At 37.9% G+C, this 23,589-nt stretch overlaps 1 protein-coding gene across 4 annotated transcripts in view; it reads right to left on the minus strand.

Annotated features, from left to right (window-relative positions):
- Positions 1-11,370: 11,370 nt before the first annotated feature.
- agpat4 (1-acylglycerol-3-phosphate O-acyltransferase 4 (lysophosphatidic acid acyltransferase, delta)) overlaps positions 11,371-23,589 on the minus strand; it is a 192,394-nt gene continuing 180,175 nt past the window's right edge. For all 4 annotated transcript variants that reach the window (XM_060831011.1, XM_060831010.1, XM_060831012.1 and 1 more), the window contains exon 9: positions 11,371-11,822. In XM_060831011.1, the coding sequence (XP_060686994.1) occupies positions 11,734-11,822 (89 nt within the window). In that variant the 3' untranslated portion in view covers positions 11,371-11,733. The remainder of the gene's footprint in view (positions 11,823-23,589) is intronic.

Here is a 23,589-nt window from a genome sequence, read left to right on the forward strand (position 1 = left end):
AGGGATAACCCATGATTTTGGAAGTAGTATATTAACATAGATAGGCTAATAGGAAACACGATTGGGATAAGAGGGGAATTTTTAGGATGATAAACAACAATCACCTTAAGCTGTGTGACTCCAAAATTTCACACTGATCAGCATGCCAATTGTGGCACTGACTTCCAGTTCCAGAAGTTACTGCCACACATTGACCATTGATGCCCAGATAGCCAGAAAGAAAGTTAGAGGCAACACTGATTGTAAGGTGTAACTAATGGAATGTCACAGGGATCAATGCTATGTCTTCAAAATTCTTTACAATATGTTAATGATCTGCACGAGAAAAATGTTACTCTAAATTTGCAGTTGACAAAAATAGGTGGGAAGACAAGTGGTGAGGATGACAGTCTACAGAAGGATGCAGACAGGATAAGTGATTGGCTAAAACTTGGCAGATGGAACATAACTTGGGAAAACAGGAGATTGTGCACTTTTGCAGAAAGACTAGGAGCTGAATATTACTTAAGTAGAAAAACCTACAGACTAAGAGGATTCGAGTCCCCTTGCATACAAGTCATGAAAAGCTAGCACGCAAGTTCAGTGGGTAATGGGGAATGGAGTATAAAAGTAGGGAGGTTCTGCTAAAATCTCTGAAGAGTTTTGGACAATATGCAAGGAAAAAAGATAATTGTTTTGGAGGCAACCTGGAAAAGCTTCACTAGGTACTAGATATGGGGGAATCTGTCTTAAGAGGAGAGGCTGAGTAGGTTGGGCTGGTATAAATTGAAGTTTAAAAAATGAGAGACATGCAATGTTCTTAGGGGCCTGACAGGATAAATGCAGAAAAGTGGTTTTTCTTTGGGTCGGTGTTGGACAGAGGGCATAATGCCAGCCTAAAGGATAATCCATTTAAAACAGATGAAGAACTGGAGTAGTGAATTTATGGAATTCTTTAGCACAGGGCTGCAGAGGTTGCGTTGTTAGTGTATTCAAGGAAATAAAAAGTATGAGGAGGAAAAAAAATCAGGAAAGTGGAATTGAGAAGTATCAGATCAGCCATTATCACATTGAATGTCAAACTGTTCGTGGGCTGAATGGCCTCCTTCTGCTCCTACATCTTATGATCTTAAATTGCCAACATTTCCTGATTTACCAGAAGGTATAGGATCTCCCACCTACTCCCAGTCATTTTCACTGTTCAAACCTCCACAATCTGGCTTCTATTCCATCATAACAGACTGCACTGGTCACAGTCACCAAAGATTCTGAGTCCAGCGCAGTGTGTCATCACCTTATTCCTTGCTTGTAATACGGACCACCACACCACTACCAAGGTTGCCTACCACATATCATAAACATTACCAACTTCATCACCAATTATACAAGTCTTCATCCACCCAATGGTCCTCTCCAGACAAAAGAACAAGTGATAGGCCATTAGAATCGAGAATTGCCCTATACAAAGTCTAACTCAAACTTGGCTTGCCATTCCTCAATTCCTACAAAATGCCTATCTTATTTTACAAATTCCCTTACTAATGTTACCCTGTAATCCTGTGCAAAGATAAATGCCAAAAAACTGTTGATTGAGTGGCTAAAAAAGCATTTGTTGCTAACCTTAAGCATATCTTCTTTAGAAGAAAGTCATTCCCCCCCACCCCATTTCCCTCCTCCTCCAATCTGAGCAACTGTAAAATGCACAGGGCAGCATTAAATTTAATCAAAATTTGTGTACAGAATCACTTATGCGATTTATATAACATTGAGTTTGCTGTATTCAAGCTAGCATCTAAGTTTAGTTGGCAACGCAGACGACAAATGGAATGCTGGCCTTCATTTCAAAAGAGAATGGAGTATAAAAGTAGGGAGGTTTTGCTAAAAATGTAGTTTGCTGTAATGCATTGCTTTAAGTAAACTTTAATATCCTTTGTTTCAATTACAGTTCATAATGAGTTCTCTTTATGAACATAATGGCTTAGTTCAGCCATCATAAGTTCAACAATGACTGGGAGTAGGTGGGAGATCCTATACTTTCTGGTAAATCAGGAAATGTTGGCAATTTAAGATCATAAGATGTAGGAGCAGAAGTAGGCCATTCAACCCACGAACAGTTTGACATTCAATGTGATAATGGCTGATCTGATACTTAACGGGCAGCACGGTGGCACAGTGGTTAGCACTGCTGCCTCACAGTGCCAGAGACCTGGGTTCAATTCCCACCTCAGGCGACTGACTGTGTGGAGTTTGCACATTCTCCGGATTTTCTGTGGGTTTCCTCCGGATGCTCCGGTTTCCTCCCACAGTCCAAAGATGTGCGGGTCAGGTGAATTGGCCATGCTAAATTGCCCGTAGTGTTAGGTAAGGGGTAAGTGTAGGGGTATGGGTGGGTTGCGCTTCGGTGGGTCGGTGTGGACTTGTTGGGCCGAAGGGCCCGTTTCCACACTAAGTAATCTAATCTAATTCTCAATTCCACTTTCCTGTTTTTTTCTCATCACATTTTTATTTCCTTGAATACACTAACAACACAATCTCTGCAGCCCTGTGCTAAAGAATTCCACAAATTGATAAGCAACCTTGTACTTAAAATAAAGTTGAGTAACCTATTTCTCAAGTTCTGCAGGTGGGACCTAACCTCAATGCCAAGATCTCCACTACAGGTAGATTAAAGCAGCAAACTGCTCATCTAACTTCAGCAAGAACATGGATCAAACCACATTCTGTTGGCACCAATCTGACTTGTCAACTGAGTGATCCAACACCTATCCAAAATAAAAAAATTCCCAAGGCTTTCAAACAACAAAAATTTTTTACATCCCTTTTTGTCTGGAACAATGCATATTGAGGAGTGTAAAATTTTATTCCAACATATTGCTGAACATAAAATCCTTACTACCATAGTCTGGAAGGCACATGTGGCTGTATTATGAATTCAATTGAAAGAACAAAAATGTTGGAGAAACTCAGCAGCTAAACATTTCACATCAGACTAGATTCTGGTCCCCCTCCCCCGCCCAACCCAACTCACTTTTTCAGTGTTGCTGTTAGGGGAAATTCTCCCTGAAAATTATATGTACTAAGAGCCCTCTGGGATAGCCAAGATGGTGTTAATTTAACATCCTTTAGTGCAAGACACCATTTTGGCAAAGAAGTTGAAGACAGAGCTAGTAATAACTACTAACAATGGTTAAAGTTTTTATTGATAATTATATTGCCTGTTGACATTTAACTAGTTGCACATGATTTTGACAACTAGGATTATATCTAATCACTTTCCAAAGAGACCACCTGAATAAGTCATTAAAAAACCCTGGATTAGAATATATACCACCTTCATCCAATCTCAGCTTGCCATGTTCAGTTGCTGCAGCATATCAATAATATTTGAAGAACACTTCAACATGGTCAATGCTTTTCCTCGAAACAAAGTTAATGACACTGCTTTGCCATTTTGGAGACCGTACAGGAATCAAAAATGTTTGGTCATGATCATCTTGGTCAGGGTTTACATGTTATGGTAGACAAGGGATAGAAAGAAATAACGCCATGCTGAGTAGCACGATCTGCTGCAGGATCCTCTTTTTGGTATATATTTCTCTCCCTTTGGAACTCCTTCAACAATACCACAATCTAAATACTGTGATTTCCTCTCCCTCAGTCCTTGAGCCATAAAGAAGTATTCCATTGTGCATCAGTGTACTCCACACCCTCTATTTGAGGAGAATGGAAGAGAAACACACCCCACTATCAAAATTATTTCTGAACAAAGATATGTTTTAACATCTCCAGGTATATTTACATCAATGGAACTACCTGATCAACACAGCACTGCATTCTAAAAAAAGACTTTCAATAAAGTTCTATTAGAACAGCATTCACTTCTTTTCTCCATTTCATCAGAACAATCTGTTTAAAATAAACTATTCTTTGAGATAATTATACCAATTCAAACTAGAGAATATCCAGGTTTGCCTCCTTCCCAATACCCATTTGTTGTATTAAATTATCTGAATTTTGGCCAATAAAATGTAAGCAATATTTTCACCATAGTTTATGGCATTCTTCCCAAAAGGTTTTATGAACATGTTACAAATTGTTCACCACTAGATGGTATTATTGCACCTTGCACATTTGTCATTAGCCATCATCTGGAGTAAATCTTGTAATGCAATGAAAAACAAGTCTATGTTGGTTATTGATCTCATTTGTTTAAATGGCACAACTTACCATTGTGGATGCTATAATGAACAGGGAATGCATACTTGCATGTAACTGATATCAGTATATTGCATGTGTTGAATTTCATGACATTTTCCAAAAAGTGTTTATTGCAGCTTAATTACAGGAGTGAATTATAATAGATTACACCTTTCTTTGAAGTATTATTACTTTCAGAAATTGATGTATCCATGGATGTAGCATCTTTGCATCACCTTTAAAAATGACTGCAAAAAAAAAGTCAGTCAATTATAAAGCGTCAATATTGGCCTCTATGTATCCTTGATGATTGGGTTAGTAATCACCACATTAACTGTAATAAGCAAGATTTCACTTACAACTAACAGTCATTTCAACTGATTTGTATAGCTAAATAATGTAAAACAACTTTAAATTGTAAGTATCATTATGCTCTTATTTAATTTTAATTTCTCAAACTAATGAGATGCAAACCATTTTAGACCTTGTAATGCTAAGCACTTTTTTTGGCTTAGATATGCAGCAGCTATTGATCAGTTAGAATTTCTGTGATATTAGTCCATATTTTCCACAGGTCAGATAGTTATGCAAGTTCAGGTAGGAGTTTAACAAAATGCACAATCCCCTTCTTAACACTCCAAGAGGAATTGTCCAGAAAATTGCATTTCCTGCTGGGCAACTTCTCTATGCCATTTAAATTGAAGACTTAAGGATTCTAAGACATTAAGTAAAATAACTATTTATGAAATAGCTAAGTATTAAATGCATAAGCTAACCAGCAGACCTCATACTAACCTCACAGTTCCATACACACCTTACATTCCACCAGGCTGAGCCAAAACACCAGGTGCTGGACCCAAGCTCACCCCATCCAGCTAAATCTTGCCATTTTGCATTCTAACCTCTACACATCTCACACCCTACGTTACCCTAACCACCTACCTATAGGCCACCTTTCCCACCCCCAAATTCACCTAGCAACTTGCCCTCATGCTCGATCCTCCCCAGACATCTAACAATCTACCCTCCCAGTACCATTTTAAGAATTTGTAGTTAGACAACAGATGTCAAAGTGGCTGTCAGGACCTTTAAATTTCAGACTACAGTCAGAATGGAGAGACAGTTCTGCATTTGAGGAAGCCCTGAACAAAATCTCAAAATGTAGAGTTCTCTTTCATAAAAAAAAAAGAGCTGGAGTGGCAATCTGCATTCCTCAAAAAATACAGTTTATTGTTTTTATTTGTGGTGATGGCTTTATTTTAAAAGGCTATTTAACCAAGTACAACGCACACAACGTCGACAGTAGTACATACCTGACTTGCAATGCCTAAATATCACACAAGATATGTTTACTTTGTATAAACTGCTCAAAAAAAAGGGGGGAAAAAATCAGCAATGTCTCCAGTGCATCCTCCACATTCAGTGGGACATCAAACCTGAAGACACCTTCACAAGCTTTCAGGCAAAATGTAAAATCAACTTCAATAGATTGGAGACCAACATAACACTAGCACATAATGAAGTCATTCAACCTATCAAATCTGTTTGAGCTCTTCAAAAACCAATCCAATTAATTAGTCTCACTTGCTAGTTTTTTCCTCCAATTCCTATAATTTTTCTTCTCCAAATATCTATCCAATTTCTTTCAAAGCATTCGACTGGACAGGTGTACAGTAGATCAGATAATACATTCTAAATCTGAATTACATGTAAAATTGATTTTTTCTTGCACCACCTCTGCCTCTTTCAATAGTTACGTTAAATCTGCACATCCTCTATTTTAGCTTATTGCGTCACTTTGAAATACAACATTTTAGACAATGCAACACTCCCTCATTTGTTTCTTGAAATGAGGCTTAAACCCATGATATTCTAATTATTTTCAGAATATTTTGTGCTATATCTGTAAGGGGCTGTTTCTTAGACAGTAAATTCACCGTCACAACAGGAATATATGTAGAAAGTTACTTCTATTTTCAGCAATTAACAAGACTATTCTTTTCAGCTGGGCTTAAGGAAAACTTGTTGCCGCTTCAGTTTGATAAATTGAGAAGGCGGTTAAGTATTATCTTCATACAGTTACATACAGGGCAAGAGGTACCTGAAGACTGCAAGTTTCTGATACCTCAACTTTGCTCCCAAAAGAAGTTTCTTGACTTGCTCAGTATCTTCCTAAGTAAGCCTTCTTGATACTGGGTATTCACAAGCCAGAGCCTCCCATGGGTGGTGGGAATCTCTTCAATCTGATTAGACTTCAAGGACATTTCTAAGATCATAGAGTCTGCTGTCACAAGTAAGTTCTGATTTGAACAGCTGCTTCAAGGGGTCTGGTGTTAAACATATGAGCAAGATCTCCCTTAGTAGAGCAGGTTTAAAAAGATTCTTACTTGAAGGCATGTTAGCTTGGAAAAGGACACTGCCATTCCTGACACCAGACTTGGAAGATCTTGTGAAGGCACCACTGGTGCTACTACTTCAATCCTTGAGCTGATTTACACGGCTCTTCCAAAATATCCAAAGTAGTAGCATAGGGATCATTTCTGCCCAGTAAACCATACTACTGTTCTCAGGTTTTCAAACACTTCTTTCCCTATTGGCCATAGACTGAGCTGTTCGAAATAATGAGAAATTTCACAAATCTGCCTTCAAAAGGAGGCTCCCAAGATATGGAAAACTACACATTTTTCAGGATCTTGCTACTGATCTCAGTAAGAGTTCTTTTTTTAAGATTAGATTAGATTAGCTTCCCTACAGAGTGTGGAAACAGGCCTTTCAGCCCAACCAACCCACCCAGACCCATTTCCCTCTGACTAATGTATCTAACACTATGGGCAATTTAACATGGCCAATTCACCTGACCTGCACATCTTTGGACTGGGGGAGGAAACCCACACAGACGAGGAGAATGTGCAAATTCCACACAGACAGTTGCCCAAGGTTGGAATTGAACCTAGGACCCTGGCGCTGAGGCTGCAGTGCTAACCACTGTGCCATCATGTCACCCATGTGAGTTGTTGTTGTGCTGTAGCAAGAAAAAGGACCCAAGTTTTCTGGGTAAAGGCAGGAAGTGCTAAAGAAAAATCAGTAGATCTGGCAGCATCTGTGGAGAGAGAAACAAAGTTAATGTTTCTTCAGAACTCTTAGTGCTGGAGAAACTCGGCAAGTCTGACAGAATACGGTCATTTCAGATTTATAGTATTCCAGTATTTTGCTTTTTTGTTAGTTTTCTGGTTGTCCAATGAAAGTCTTATTTCCATATATGCTATGGAGGAATTGGAAATAACCTGAAGTTCAGTTTCAGAGTGAGTGCCACTTAGAACCATAATCTGCATAGTGAAGCTCAAAGACTGAGCTTGGTGTGGTTTTGGTTTTAGATCAACTATTGTATAGTTGGACAGTTTCCCAGTCAAATCAGTCTTACAAAATTATCTCCATGTCTGTGTGCAATTTATTGAAGGGGAGGTACTTCACTGCAACGAGGAAAAAATATTTTTCACCGGACAGGTTCAGTTGGTGATGATCACATGCTCCACTTCAAAATGACCTGGAAGCTGGTGACTAACTTAGCTGACCTCAAATTTAAGAAGGTTACTCCATAAGACTTCACAGTTGTCAAGATTCAAAAGCTTTCATTACATTCAGAAAAAAAGCCATGTATAGCAGTTGGTGCTGTCAGCTGCATTTTCCTCTAATTTGCCTCACAATGAACATAATTTCTCTTGACAGAAACTGGAGTGGCTCTACAAGCAGCAAAACGTTTCCTTTAATGAACTTTGCAGATACCAGGGCAAAAATATGAAAACCAACTCAGTACTTCCTAAATATAGCCCACAAGTACCTGGTCTTTTAAAATTAAAATACCACAATCTTGCATTGACTTTTCATGGTTAACATCAGCTTAGTAATGCTGACTGATTTTCAAAGACAGGGTGCACTGGTCACAACCAGAGTCATTTTAAAATTCAGATTCAATTGTAATTCCAAATTCCACCTTACACATCAACATTATGGTTTTTGAAGTTTAGCCACAAGTGCAAATAAACAAACCTCTCAACCGTTGACTTAATGCCGATTGACATCAAATTGCACAACTACCTTTCATGGTACAGAATAACTTTTGCAACACCTCAAAATACCTGGAAGCGATGTGAAAATATCTGATAACTAGAAACTATTAAGAAATTAGAATATTCAAACTGCACTTCTCCACATTTGTTCCAAAAGCTACAAAATATAAATCAAATTTTAAAGAGTAACGTTAACAAAATATTTGCCAGGTAGTACCAACATTGGACATTATAACTTGAGTAGTTGCATCAAACACAGCTTGGTCAATGTAATCCTCACTTTCCTCATGTGTTGGTTCATTTGGTCAAATACTATGCATCATTTACAGAAGAAAATACGTACAGGTAAACCAAAGTTTTGAAAAGTTACCAGAATGCAAGTTTCCAAAATACTATACATACCTGTGTACATGTTGATCTCAAAAGTTGAGAACTTTTGGCTTAATAGTTTATAATTATTGGCATACCTTATAATAGTTGACCTTCTATTTTCAGGGATCATAACTCAAACATTACAGACCAAATTCTCAAAATAGATGGAGATGATTGTGATGATGATAACACTAATCGATTTTATGAACTGTTCATGTTTTTGTCATTTCTACTAGAATATTATCTCACACTCATTTTTGAAAATGAAAATAAAAGTGATCTCATTTGTACGAGAGAGACTAGGAAAATTAAGAACTGGCAGCAGGTGAAGCAAGCGTATGAGTTTTAGTTAACAAAGCAATGATCTTCTTTGGTTTCACTCAAAGGTTTTGTCTTGCTTTTTGTTTCAAACTATGAACTCAAATTTAGCACACCTCGATATTTTCATATGGAAGTTAACTCTTCAATTTTTGCCCAAAACACTGGTCTCAAAAATTCAACTTTTAACACTAGTATGCATTTTAAACTCACCTTCTGGTTCTTATGCAACTCACCCTACACTCCCTAGATTAATGACTTTTGTAAGAAGCTAGTAGCACATGCTTCCTGCCAACCCAGAGTTTAAAACTATTCAGCAACAGGACATTTTTGTGCACATCCAATTACAGTGTCTCAAATTACCATCATAAAATGCAACACTGTCACAACCACAAACTCTTTTTGCTCAGTTCTTCAATGCTCTTTGTATAATTCTGTTGTGTACAAATAAGCTGTTCCATCCATCTACAGGATAAAGGAAGTACTTCAAAAGTTACCTGACTGCAAGATGTTTGGGAGATTCAATAAGGTGCATTATAAGTGCAATTTTTTTTACTGCTACTAGTAATGTGACTGTCTTGATACATGACATTCACAATAAATTTACTGCCAGCATAATCATTTATGAATTTTCACTGAAGGATTTAAAACATCCAATTACAGGGAGACTCTAGATCACCAGAGTCATCACTACAGCAAATGATATTTGGTGATACCCTCGCTGTTTGAACAGACATTCTTTTCAAAATAGGTACAGTATTCTCTTTAATAAATACACAGGGGATAAATCCCAAAAATAAAAGCAAAAATCATGCCTGTCACCTTGGGTACAATTTAATATATTATTCTGTATACATGCTGCATTAATGTTATTAGGCACCAAATCTGCATACTACGCCTCTTGCCAACTTTGCTGACAGTATCCATTGTAAAAAAATAGGGGAAAAAAAGTCCTACTAAACTCCAATAAATTGATCCGTTGCTGTCAAGGAGTAGGTTAGAACAGGGAACGGATCTCAAATCTAGCAGTATTTCCAGAATTGGGGCGGTAGGGAAATGGTGGGGTAAAAGGGTCCAAAAAGAAAGAATTGAAAAAAAAATAGAATCCATTTAATAATCATTGATATAAATGCAGCAGGTATTCAGATGTTATTGAATACTCAATTCCCAGCTCTACTCCAGTTTCACATACCTACATGACACTAATAAAATGGAACCCTAAATAAAATTAAGTATCTATATTTAAGAACAGTGACTTTTCACTTTCGAACTGCTACTAACAAGTCACTGATATCTCAAATGTTAACGGAGAAATCAGAAGATGTATTTTCTTAACATCAGAGGAACAGATTGCTGACTGGGCTAAAAGAAGTGCAAAAACAGAAAAATAAAAGGAAACTTAAGTTTCTTTTTCAGTAAAAAAAAAGTTCAGCAATAAAGTAGCCAATGTTGTCAATATTGTTCATTTGATGTGGCACACATTCCTTTAGACGTCACAGAATTTAAACATGAGAGAATTATATTGTATTATTCTGTAGTAATAAACTCAAATTTCATTTAGCTTCTTCCACTCAATTCTGTATCATTGAATCAGTGCATTCTCAAAATTTGGCATTCCAGATTCTAGTAATCAAATAGGCACTATGACAATATCTTGAGATGACAGAAGCCCTATGAGATCAGTTACTGTACTGATCAAAAACATTTTTAGTTTTTGAAAACCAAGAGAACATCACAAATTCTCAGACTACAAAAACAGATTAAAGGAAATATTTAGGAGTCCACTGACTATTTCATAAAGTCAAAGAGCACCATACGTGAGGCCAAAGTACTGAGAAGTAAAGAAATTCCACCTTCATCTTCTGAAACTTAATTATGTTCCTTGTTTTGAAGTTTGAAATATATTAAATAATTCATCTATTTAAAATCTGCAAAGTGCATACTCCAGGTAAACTAAGCCCTTTAGAATTTATTTACTTTACTGTTTCCCATCCCTATAAAATATTCACTCTCCTAGAGTTGCACCATTCTCTTGATAAGCCACTCTTTCTAATGGCATCAAAATTACACACTGGGAGAGGCACAGAGCTACAGGTCAATTATTTTCTTGCACTATGGTGAAATGCTCATCTGCATTAATTTCACAGGAAAGATTACAGCAAGATCAGTGGTGTTCTTGGAGAGCCAGATACAAATCTATAATTTTTGATCTGTAGTAGATTTGTTGCATAACAGTAAGACCAGATCCACCTACTTCGCCGACAAAGCACCTTCGTTTGTCAAGGATATGATCACATACCAAAAATATTTCAATTAGGTAACGAAAGACAATCTTGATCCAAGTAACCCTTAAAAAATGACTCCGATTCAGTAAAATACAAAATGCATTTGAATAAGTTAGAAGCACAATTTTATGTTATTAGAAAAAAAAGCTGAATTCTTCCATTACACCAGGTTCCTTTTTTTTAAAAAAATTCATTTCCATTTAGATTGAAATGTCATAATATTGAAAACATCAATATGTCAGATCTCCAAGTGACACTATTGGTGTAGAATTCTGACAAAATCCAATTTCACTATTTCTTATTACTGTGTGAATGGTTTCACACACCACATACATCACAAAAGGATACATCACACTACCCTTTAGTGCGGATTCAAGGTGGCACTCTACACAGTGATCTTTACGCTAAAGAAACCGCAATTTAGGTGCAATTATCCCCTTGACTCCAGTATCTGTCAACTCATTTTCAAAAAAAAAAATTGCTTTGTTTAGAGGTACTGGCAGTCTCAGTGGAAATTAATTTTTTCGGTTCATATCATTGTTGCCATAGCTGGAGCCCTTTTCTATTTCTGTCATTCCGATCATCCATCGCATACCAATGGAGGCTGGAAAACAAAGATAGCATTTTCAATACATAGTCTGGATTTTTCTATATTATCAGTTCAATTTGCTAACAGTCAAATACAAATTAAAAGGTTGCTTGTTTGCAAATTCATAAGTCCTTCATAAACAACTTAAAAATGTTTCATTAGATTCAGTTTGTCCTCAACAATCATGGTTCATCCATACTAACATTCAAGTAGCAGTAAGTATGCACAAAGTAGTAGAGAACAAGTAACATAACTGAAAGCAGAGTAGTAGTAAAACAGGCCATTATTCAAAGCACCAGAAGTAGAAAGCAAAGTTCCATAAGGCTCAGTGCTGGAACCAATGCGAAGAACATCAAATCTGGGAGTGGTAGGGAAGAATAGACAAACCTGAAAACCACAACACTAACTAGGATACATTAAATAAATGACATGCAATGAGCAAATTAATTTCAATATTGAGTAAACTGTTATATTTTGGAAGAAAAGAAGTGTGACCACATTGTTCAGAAAGATTAATCTAAACAGGGTAAAGGAACAAAAGGGAGCACATATACACAAATCACAAAGGGGCAATGCAGTTTAATAAAGCAAACCAAATAAGTAGGATTTATTTCCAGATGGACAGAATTGAGAGAAGTTATGTTCAACATGTATTGGATTTTTGTTAGTACTTGGATATAGTACAGAACTTTGTTGCCAAATGGAAATAGGGATCTCTAATATGATACAAGAATTTACAAGAATAGTCTTCATATCCATCTGGAAAAAGGATCAAAATACTTTGTTTTGAACAGAGAAATCCAAGAGTGACTCAATAGAGGTCTTTCTAAAAAAAAATTTTAAAAACATTTTGATAGACTAGACATTATCTCCATTTATGTGTAAAAGCAAAAATAAGACATCACTAGCTGATATTTAAGAACCAACCATTTAGCCCAGAATGTGTCGAACTAGCACAGGGACTAGTCAAAGCACAGCTGTAAAGACATATAGAAGGAAGGATTGGTAAGAATGAAGACTGAAAGAGAGGATTAAACAGTTAAAGTTTAAGTTTAAGAATAGAAGAAGGGTCAAATGGGGCATAAAACATTGGTAGATTAGTTCAGCCTTACAGCCTCTGTACTTATAATTAATGCAATCTAAGTTATTGAAAACAGCACCTGAATAATTATTAATTTGAAATCTTAGTTTTTGTATATTGGTTATGTTTCTCAATTTTCTGATAAGCTTCAAATTTCGGTCTTTAGTGATTATTTTCCAAATTTCTTGATCACACATTCTACCCAAATATAAATAGAGGAAAGAAAAAAAATGTCACCTCATGTCCCAACCTGGCTCAACCAAAAAGACTTTCAGGAATTGTACTCTTGTGTCACTGTGAGGCTAATACAATTTACATCTGCTTCTACAACATAGAAAAATAGAACAGCTACTACACAGCGATTACCCAAACAAATTTGGAGCATGTAGATATAGAGATAGATATCTGTAAACCTCAAGGATTTCACACCCTGCTTCATTGTGTGTATTCCATGCCTCAACTTGCTATATTATGTTCCCTGACAGAACCTAAACAACTGGTTCTGTCAGGTCAAGTCAGACTCATTTTTAATCTAAAGATAATACCAGTGATCCTTCATTTTGAAAAGGCATGCTTTAAAATGCTTTTCTCTCCTGTTATGTACTACAAGAGTCAATTGGCTTAACTCTGTACAAGATATCACAATATTTTTGATAGTTGCTGTGCTCAGAGTGGAATATGCTAAATGGGTGAGGCAGCTAACCTGCATTCAATTCAATTCCATTCCATTCCTGCAACCAGGAATCAATTGGAGAGTCCCACCTACTGACAGAAGATTGGCAATTCCATCCTAGTCAGTGTTTATTGAGCTCAAATGGAATTTTAGGAACTGGGGCAACTAATTAAAAAAAGGTTCTGAAGATTCTAAACATTAACTCTGCTTTTTCTCCACAGATGCTGCCAGACCTGCTGTGTTTTCCCAGCAATTTCTGCTAATGTTTCTAGAGAAATGTATAATAGTCTAAACTGCCATTATATTTTTTTGCAAGCAAATTCAAGTCAAATGGCCTGTGGTAATTAGAAAAATCGAATATGCTTTTGATGGACTGTACAAGTTACATGGCTGCAGTATCTGCATGGCCATGTTTGTAAAGCACAGATTGCAGTGTCAATGCCACTGGGAAAGACATGTGAATACATATATTAAAAAAAAGGAGTCAGAATGAATAGTCAACTATTTCCTCAAGCTCAAAAGTAAATTGCCATCCAATTTAAACTGCTGACAATAATATTTACCATACCAAGGGATTACTGAAAATATGCTGAAAATGTGTTGCTGGTTAAAGCGCAGCAGGTCAGGCAGCATCCAAGGAACAGGAAATTCGACGTTTCGGGCATAAGCCCTTCATCATTACTGAAAATATACCTAAAACAGATGTTTGATGCAATGAAAAACCTTCTGCAACACGAGCAAGATCCGAAGTTAATTTAAAACAAACTGGAAATCAGAGTGCAGGGCTGTTTTTAATGGCGCACACAAAACCAACAAAGTAGGAATAGCTCTTCATTGTAACATATTACCAACATTAAATTGAACCAAAGATGATTCAACATCAAGACTCCAGAAGCATAGCTATAAAATATAAAAACTTTTTGAAGGAAAGAGGGATCAAATGGCAAAGCGACTTATTAAATTCCTTAAAGTCTGGTTGTCAGCAAGTGCAGGAGGTGGGAATAAGCAGTATTCCAAATGTGGGAACAGCAGAGTGCACAGCCTTGAATACACAACAGGACAATTAATATAAATTAACAAGGAGAAGCATCCATAAACATCACTGTTCAATAATGACAGACCCCAAAGAGAGTTCAATAACAAGACTGATTAATTTGCAGTTATCTTTGGGTCACCTTCCAAAAACGATGACACATTATATTTCTTCAAGGTTCTTAATTGCACAAACACTAGCTTTCAGGCAAATCAACTCACTCAACATAAACTTTGTTAAACAGCCAAGCACACTGGATATGGCAAAGACTATGGCCCTTACAACATCTCAAAATGTAATATTAAAAGCTTATGCTCCCAAAGAGTATTGCAGTACAGTTTAAATACTTGCATCTAAGTTTGTGTAAAGTTGGATTAGATGTCCTGTCCACAAAAGGTTGGACAAAACAATTGCAGCCTAACAATCTATCCTCAACAGAGAAATGGAAAGTGTCAACAGTGCAATGAAATGGCACTACTTAAACTTTTCAATTATGCTCAGTTTGGGATCTACCAGATCACTCTGCCTCCGATCTCGTTACTACCTTAGTCCAAACATGGATTATTGAATGTGTGAGACAGTATAAGTGAGTACCTGGAAAAGTTCAGGTCTTAATCTGAAATGCCAGGTTAGACTGTTTAGCACAAGAAACTATTGCAGTAAAAAGGAGTCCCACCAGCAGAACAGACCCAGAAGAGGTGGCAGCAGAGTGTTATACAATGAGGGAATTGTCAAGTCCTCAGCAGAGAGGCTGAAGTCAATGAAGTCCCATGGCATCAGCCAAACATACCAGCTACATATGTGGTGTCCCCCTCAGCTGATGAATCATTAAGTCTGCAGATTGGATACTACTTGGAGGGAAAAAAATTACTAGGATTTGATTAAAGGTTGCCTTCATATTACTGCCAGTCAGGAGTGATAAAGGCACAATGTATTCTGGGAGGCGAACTTAAACATCCATCACCAAGAGCTGCTCAGTAATGGTTGTTAGTAGTGTCTAGAAGTAGAGGATGTAACTGCCAAAATGGGTCCGTGGTAGGTGGTAAAAGTACATATTGGAAAATATATACCTGACCTCACCCTCAACCTGATACTGTCATGGAACGATGCATGCAATGAGCGTCCACTGCATAGTCCTTATGGACGTAAAGTCCCATCTTCACAGTGAAGGGTGTTGAGTAGCACTACCACCATACTAAACAGGATAGATTTCAAACAGATCTAACAATTTTAAACTGGGCATCCACAAGGTCATCAGCAGCAGAACTGTACTCCAAAACAAACTAAAACTTCATGGTCCCAGTCTACCAATACCAGACAGCCAGTGGATGAAAGACAACGACAGGAGAGCATGCCAGATGCAGCACCAGGATTTTCTAAAAAAAAAGGTCTTAATCTGGTGAAGCTACAACACAGGACTCTCTTGCATGCCAAACAGCAGTGGTAGATAGAATTGAATTATGCCATAACCAACAGATCAAATCTCAGCTCTGCCACATTCAGGCATAAAACAATACCGGATGATTAAACAACTAATTGGACAAAGTGGTTCAACAAACATCCCCACTCTCCATGATACCAGGTCCCAAACACGAGCACAAAATAAGACTGAAGTACCTGAAACAACTTCACTCAAAAGTGCTGTGTAGATGACCCACATGGCCTCTTCTGAAGGACCTAGGGTCACAGTTGCCAGTCTTTAGCCAATTTAATTCACTCCAACATTCACCGACAATATTCTGGCAACAATACTGAAGACCTGACTTCAGTTGCCAAAGCCCAAAGCTCTCGAATTCTCTTCCTAAATCTTCCCACCTTTTCCTTCTACTTTAAAAGGATTCCAAGTCATTGACTAAACATGGTCATCTGCCCTAAAAGTGACTCAGCATCATATTTAGTGCAATGATGTTTATGAGAAAAACATTGAGGCGTGTTACCATGTTTAAAAGCGATATATTGATGCAATTTAGCAGACAACCATCTCAAACACTTAACCACCATGTAGAAAGTGAGCAGATACTTGGAAACATCAACTTCAAAGTCATGCATCAATGACAATATGTCTTGAAGTTTTCATTGCTGGGCCAAAAATCCTGGAACTCCCTACCCAACGTGGGAGAACTTGCACCACAGACTTCTGTGGTTCAAGGTGGACTCACCAAAATTTTTTCAAGGGTAATTAGGGATGGCCAATGATAGCTAGTCTTTTCAGCAGCAGCCAAATCCTGTGAATTTATTTTTTCTAAAAACAGCGAGATAGGAGCAAAATGGTGAATGCTTAGCAAAAGAAATTTTGAAGTTGTAACTGTGGAAGGAGAGTAATTACGAATAAATTTGGAGGAGATCACAAAATTGTTACAGATCAAGTGTTTGAAGTAGATTTTTTCCAACCCGTTACCTGAACTGCATTTCTGAATTACTAATCTAATGATAAAACCACTATTTCACCTTCTCTCCTGATTCAATTCTGGAATAATTCTGAGGTTACATCACAAATGCTTTTCTCATCACCATCCTTGTACAGAACCTTGTTACACCACACAGTATGGAGACTGTTCATTCTCAACATTAAAACAAGTTGAAAACGTCTTCCCTGCTTCTTCCTTCTACCCACCTAGAATATGGATCTCAAAATATTTAGTTCGTGGTTGTGTCCTATTATCCAGCTAGTTAGTGACACTTTTACCTATGCCCCCTGTACTCCGAAATTATTTTCCAAAACCTCCTCATTCTTACAGCCAACATTTACTACCTTACTCTTATTTATAATGTAGAGTTTTTTTAACAAATTAAAAACAATTGTGGAAGTTTGTTTTCCAATCTTTTGTCTCTGCCCTCTTCTCTATTAACCAAATTCTCAATGCGATGTTGAGCACAAGTTTTGAAAGGGCCCTTAAAAATTCCAGAGTTAAAAATGGATTATGTAAATAGTGAACAGCGTGGTTACAGCATTGATCTCTGGGGAGCACCACTTTCTACCTTTTGCTAGTTTGAGTAACTAAGTTTAATTCATTCCCTTTGTTCTGTTTTGCAACTAGCTTTGGAGTCTCCAAAAATATTACATTCAGTGCATTAACTACCTATTCTGCTACTGCAAATAATTCAGCAAAGTTGGCCAAGCATGAACTTCTCATTAGAAGCTAAATCATAATGCAGAGTTCCAATGTTTTTTGTCACATTGAATAAGGAATCCATTATTCACTTGCCACTGGCATTAAGCTAATCAGCCCTCAAAATTCCCTATTTTTTTTTATTTCCCATTTAAAATCCTAGAATCATACGCTATGCAGTAGGGACACATCACAAATACAAAAGCTACAAGTTTCTTCCATTGTTTATTGAATTATGAAGAAATGGCTACAGTAGAAAAAAGGATATGACAAAACTTTATAGCAGCTATCTTTTTGTATTGTTTTAGTAATCTGTTAATGAGTACTTAGCAATTCAATTATGTTACTTTCTGATCAGACCAATCTCCATCCTGTTTAACCTCAACAAGATTCAACATGAATATTGTCAACATGCTTGTTACATCAATTGCATAAGTTATTTTAGTAATATTTTATTTTAATATCAACCAGTCAGGTATATTTAGAGCCAACTAGCTAAACAAGAAATAAAAAGAACACTGTTGACCAATTTCATTCCCACTTTTACACAAACCTTTTCCTTGGCAGGTGTCCAAACTTCATATTTCATTTCTATTAACAGACAAAACATTACTAAAATGTGTACAAACTTACCAATTCAAATTTTTTGAAAGCTGGCTAATTTACCACAATAACTATTTCCTATACTCTTTATGAACAATAAAAGTTGATCATGTGGAATTCACTTATTTACAGCACATCTCCTTTTAGCGATGAACAACTGCTTCTAGTCAGGTACCAACAGGAATGGGCACCAACCAGTGGAAGATTTGTTTATATAAAAACGTCATTCAAAATAGTTACTTGGTTTGTACAACCATCTTTCAAAGCACAGGTTTACAACTGCACAGCAGAATCTGATCAATTCTACACTGGAAATCGGTAAACCATAATGTACTGTTAAGACAGGTTCATTTGCATTATTCGCTGCAAATAACAGATCACAGGAAAAACACACATCAAAATGATTCTGACATTGCTAGATTAACATATCACAAATGGTTTTAAAGTATGTAAAGCTCAGATTCTTCCAAATCTTCAGGAGATGTCAAGTTCTTATGTCCACTGGATCAACCTTAAGTAACATGGTGGGGCAGAATCTGTACACAGCCAATGACTTCAACAAAATTATTGAATAAAACATGGGGACAGATTTCTGATAGGAAGGAAAGGAGTTCAAGAAAAATCAGAAGTTTTCTCTCTTGTATTCTCTCACAATACACTTAACACGATTCACCAATATTATGATTGAATAGCATGGACAGAGGCTGGCAGTTACTCATACCCTAACCAATAAACTACAGTAGTTCTCAGTTAGTATTCTAGAGTGGATTAAAAATCTAAATTAAGCTTCACATATGGAAATCATAATATACAGTCCCAGGAAATTAATCTCTTATTTAGAAGGCACTCGTTACTGTTGCAGATGGTCTTTTTTTTAAAATCAACTTTCTTTCAGTTAAGAAATAATCATTGTACATAAATGCACAGCAGGTACTCCAACCCTGCACCAAAATTGTGTAAAAAAATGGTCAAGGCACTCAGTCTGCTAAAAAGAACCACCATGAATCCCTTTAAATTCCAAACTTACATTTAATTGTTTTCCTTTTTTGAACTTTACTTTTCTCCAAAAGTAGGCTTAAAATTCTTTGTCCCCCATCCTGATATGTCTTCCTGCATGCAAAAAGGGTCCCAGCTGGGTCAAGCATGAAAATCAATTTTCTGGTAAAGAAACTAGGGTGGGGGTGGAAATTAGCAGCACAAAAAAAAATGGTGCATTAGCATTCTCTGCCCTGTGTTGCAATCTTATGGCAAGGACTTAAAAAAAACTGTTCAAATTTATTAGAGCGACAGCTAAATTCGAATGTTAGGCTTTAAAACACTAGTAGCGTGTCTACAATAGCGTGTCTAATGCTATGTGAATTTCACTTTTCAAATAGATGTTGGCCCAACTAACAGCAATATTTGAAAAGATTAGAGACATAAACGCATCTTATGCTTTCAAATGTAAAAGCGTCTAGAATTCATTACCTTCATAAACCAGAGGTTTCATCATTTTGGTGACTGCACAAGTTCAGACAAGGTAAGCTTTACCAAACTAGAACAGGTGAAAAAAATGAAATTGATTGAAAACTACCTTTATTCTACACCTTTTTCACTACAGCATAGTGAGCTAACAAGCAAATCACACATTTTCCCAGATCTTAGCAAAGTTTATCCCTGTGGACAAAGCAAATTTTCTAAACCACAGCAACCATGCAGCACACACATGCTTATCAATGAGGCAGAAACAGGATATCATCTCACTAACCTTAAGTTGACCTACATACAGGGAGACACAAAAGTCCTGAGGAAATCAAAAAACAGCAAATCTGAGCAAACACCTAAGCAGATTATACAACAGTGAGAAGGAATCTAGTTTTTCTACTAATCACATCAGTTTTACGATTATTTCTTATTCAGGAACATCTGTTGGAAAGTGAAAGACTGAATTATTACAAATACACATCCATTATTAAATAAGCTATGCTTATTTTGTCATGACTACAACAATAAAGTTACGGTTGCAGTCATGAAACGGTTCATAAATAGGTGATTTACCAAATGACTCATTTTATACACATTATCTAGGGCACACTTCCAGTCCTAATCTCTGCTATTAGTTGATTCCAGCTGGGACAGAGGTAGGAAACTTTAATTACTTAATCAAGGAGGACAAATGTTTTCATGATTCTCATTCGTAACACTCAACAGGGTAATCCCTACTTGAAATACACACAAGTTAATTTTGAATTAGTCAAGGTAAAGTTGAGCTTTCATCAGTCACCTGTGAAACAGCTTGGGTATCCACTGTGAAAGCCGAGATGAGTGACTACTTGCTTGAAGATTCTGTAAGGGAGAGGTGGCACTGGAATTCTCTCGAAGTGGCAACATCTTGAAAAAGGCAAGAGATTGGAACCTACCAAAATCTTAACCAAAATCAGGGTCCAATATGACAGTAAACGACTGCTTAGTTGTGTTATTTAACACCAGCACTACATCAAAGGGATTACAAATTTCTACTTCAATGATTTTGAGCCCTTCAAAAGACCATAAAAAGAGAGAATCATAATCTCTTCAGGGTGTATGTGCAAGAGCAGGCCTATCTTGCATAATCTCAGCAGAATTCCTGCAGTAGCCCAGGAACAGCCCCCGGAAATGAAAGATACTTAAGTGGGACTTTTGAAAGAGTAATTTGCGGTGCAAGTATGAGGTACAAACCCAATTGACAGCCATTCTACATTAAATGCCACCTGGCTATTCGGATTTCATCTTTCTCCCTATCAAATCCCTACAGGGATGGCTTTGTAAAGGAAGATGCCTCTTTTTAACTAATTGACTATTATTGAAAACGTTAGGAAAGTCAGATTTCATTTTCAATGCCAAAACCCAAACCATCATAATAATAGCACACAATTATGATTATAGTTAAGAAAAAAGGCATACTTCCATTACAAGAGGGAATCTTTTAAGAAAAACAGCAGAGAATACAAAGGCAAAATTTATTCAAGCTTTACCATTATTTCATGCTTACTTTCCATACCCAATCTACTAATTAAAGTCATGAACATATTACTTAAGAATGAGATTAGAAAAGCTGTATTTGATGAAAATGAAATGATGGTGCATTTCCAAAAGGAGGTCATGTATGAAATAAAAGCTTTTTAAAATTCTACATTTTCAAAAATTAATGCAACATGTTATGTTCTAAAGCTTTCAGAAAGCCCTAGTTATTCACCTACTAAGGTGAACATTTGATAATCTTCAAATATGTCTCTCTGCATTTTCTATTGATACTTATTTGTTGCATATTGCTCTAAAACATGACAGTTCCTCTTGGTGTTTTGCTCCAGAGGCAGCCCTCTAGTACTTCTCCCTTGATATATGCATTCCAATTAAATGTTCCATAATCTCTTATGAAAAGCTTTGGCCATATCCATTCACTTGCACTCTTTGGCTGTCATTCCAATTGTAAATGGATCATTTTAATTTCCATCTCATTGCGTTCTCTTTTGATTTGGTCTTTCTACACATGCTGGACACCTCTCCATTTCTATCTCGGGCGACCAACTCTACACAGGCATCTACTATAAACCGACCGACTCCCACAGCTACCTAGATTACACCTCCTCCCACCCTGCCCCCTGTAAAAACACCATCCCATATTCCCAATTCCTTTGCCTCCGCCGCATCTGCTCCCAGGAGGATCAATTCCACTACCGAACAACCCAAATGTCCTCCTTCAAAGACCGCAATTTCCGCTCCGACATGGTCGATGATGCTCTCCACTGCATCTCTCCACTTCCCGACATCTGCCCTTGAACCCCGCTCCTCCAATCGTCACCAGGACAGAACCCCACTGGTCCTCACCTTCCACCCCACCAACCTCCGGATACATCATATCATCCTCCGTCATTTCCACCACCTCCAAACAGACCCCACCTCCAGGGATATATTTCCCTCCCCACCCCTATCAGCATTCTGGAGAGACCACACCCTCGTCAGGTCCACACCCCCCACCAACCCAACCTCCACTCCTGGCACCTTCCCCTGCAACCGCAAGTAGTGCAAAACTTGTGCCCACACTGTCTTTCCTTTCTTCTCCTCTCTCCTCCCCCCCCCCCCCCCCCCCCCATCTCTCCATCCAAGGACCCAATGGATCCTTCCATATCCGTCACAAATTCACCTGTACCTCCACACACATTTACTGTATCCGCTGCACCCAATGTGGTCTCCTCTACATTGGGGAGACAGGCCGCCTACTTGCGGAACGTTTCAGGGAACGCCTCTGGGACAACCGCACCAACCGCCCCGTGACTCAACACTAACTCCCCCTCCCACTCCACCAAGGACATGCAGGTCCTTGGCCTCCTCCATCGCCAGACCCTGACCACACGACACCTGGAGGAAGAACACCTCATCTTCCGCCTAGGAACCTTCCAACCACACGGGATGAATGTAGATTTCTCCAGCTTCATTTCCCCTCTCTCCCCCCACCCCTCCCCTCATCTCAGTCCCAACCCCCAGATTCAGCAACGCCCTCTTGACCTGCAATCTTCTTCCCGACCTCTCCGTCCCCACCCCCTCTCCGGCCTAACACCCTCACCCTCACTTCCTTCCACCTATCGTATTCCCAGCACCCCTCCCCTAAATTCCCTCCCCCCACCTTTTATCTCAGCCTACTTGGCACACCAGTCTCATTCCTGAAGGGGGCTTATGCCCGGAACGTCAATTCTCCTGCTCCTCAGATGCTGCCTGGCCTGCTGTGTTTATCCAGCACCACATTTTTCAACTCTGGTCTCCAGCATCTGCAGTCCTCACTTTCGCCTACCTTCTCTTGATCTCCAGTCTCCCCTCAGACCTCCTAATACCTCAGTACTTCAAGTTTCCTACTCTCCTGCTACTATTCCCAGCTTGATTTCCTTATAGATAAGCCAACAATTTCCCTGTGGCTCATGAGTACTAAAGGGAGCCATTGAGGCACTCCCCAACTATCTTAGGCTTTGCTCACCAAACCTCTAAGACAGCCTGCATTTAAGAGCTGAACTTTAATCTCTAAATTACTCCTCTGCCACTTTCACCTCCTGATTATCTCACCCTGTTGTACACACTTAAAATCAAGTTTGCCTGTCTGGGCAAGTCACACGACAATTTTTGAAATGAACTACCTTCAATAATTTCCCCTCAGCCTCTACACTAATTCATCTTAGGTGATTTTAACCGCCATTCGAATGCATCATGTTCTCTCCTCCAACTTAACTTCATTCTCCATGTAGATTCCTGAAGCATCTTCAGAGTAACATACT

The sequence above is a fragment of the Hemiscyllium ocellatum genome, chromosome 10 (assembly GCF_020745735.1).
Source record: "Hemiscyllium ocellatum isolate sHemOce1 chromosome 10, sHemOce1.pat.X.cur, whole genome shotgun sequence".
Taxonomy (NCBI): domain Eukaryota; kingdom Metazoa; phylum Chordata; class Chondrichthyes; order Orectolobiformes; family Hemiscylliidae; genus Hemiscyllium; species Hemiscyllium ocellatum.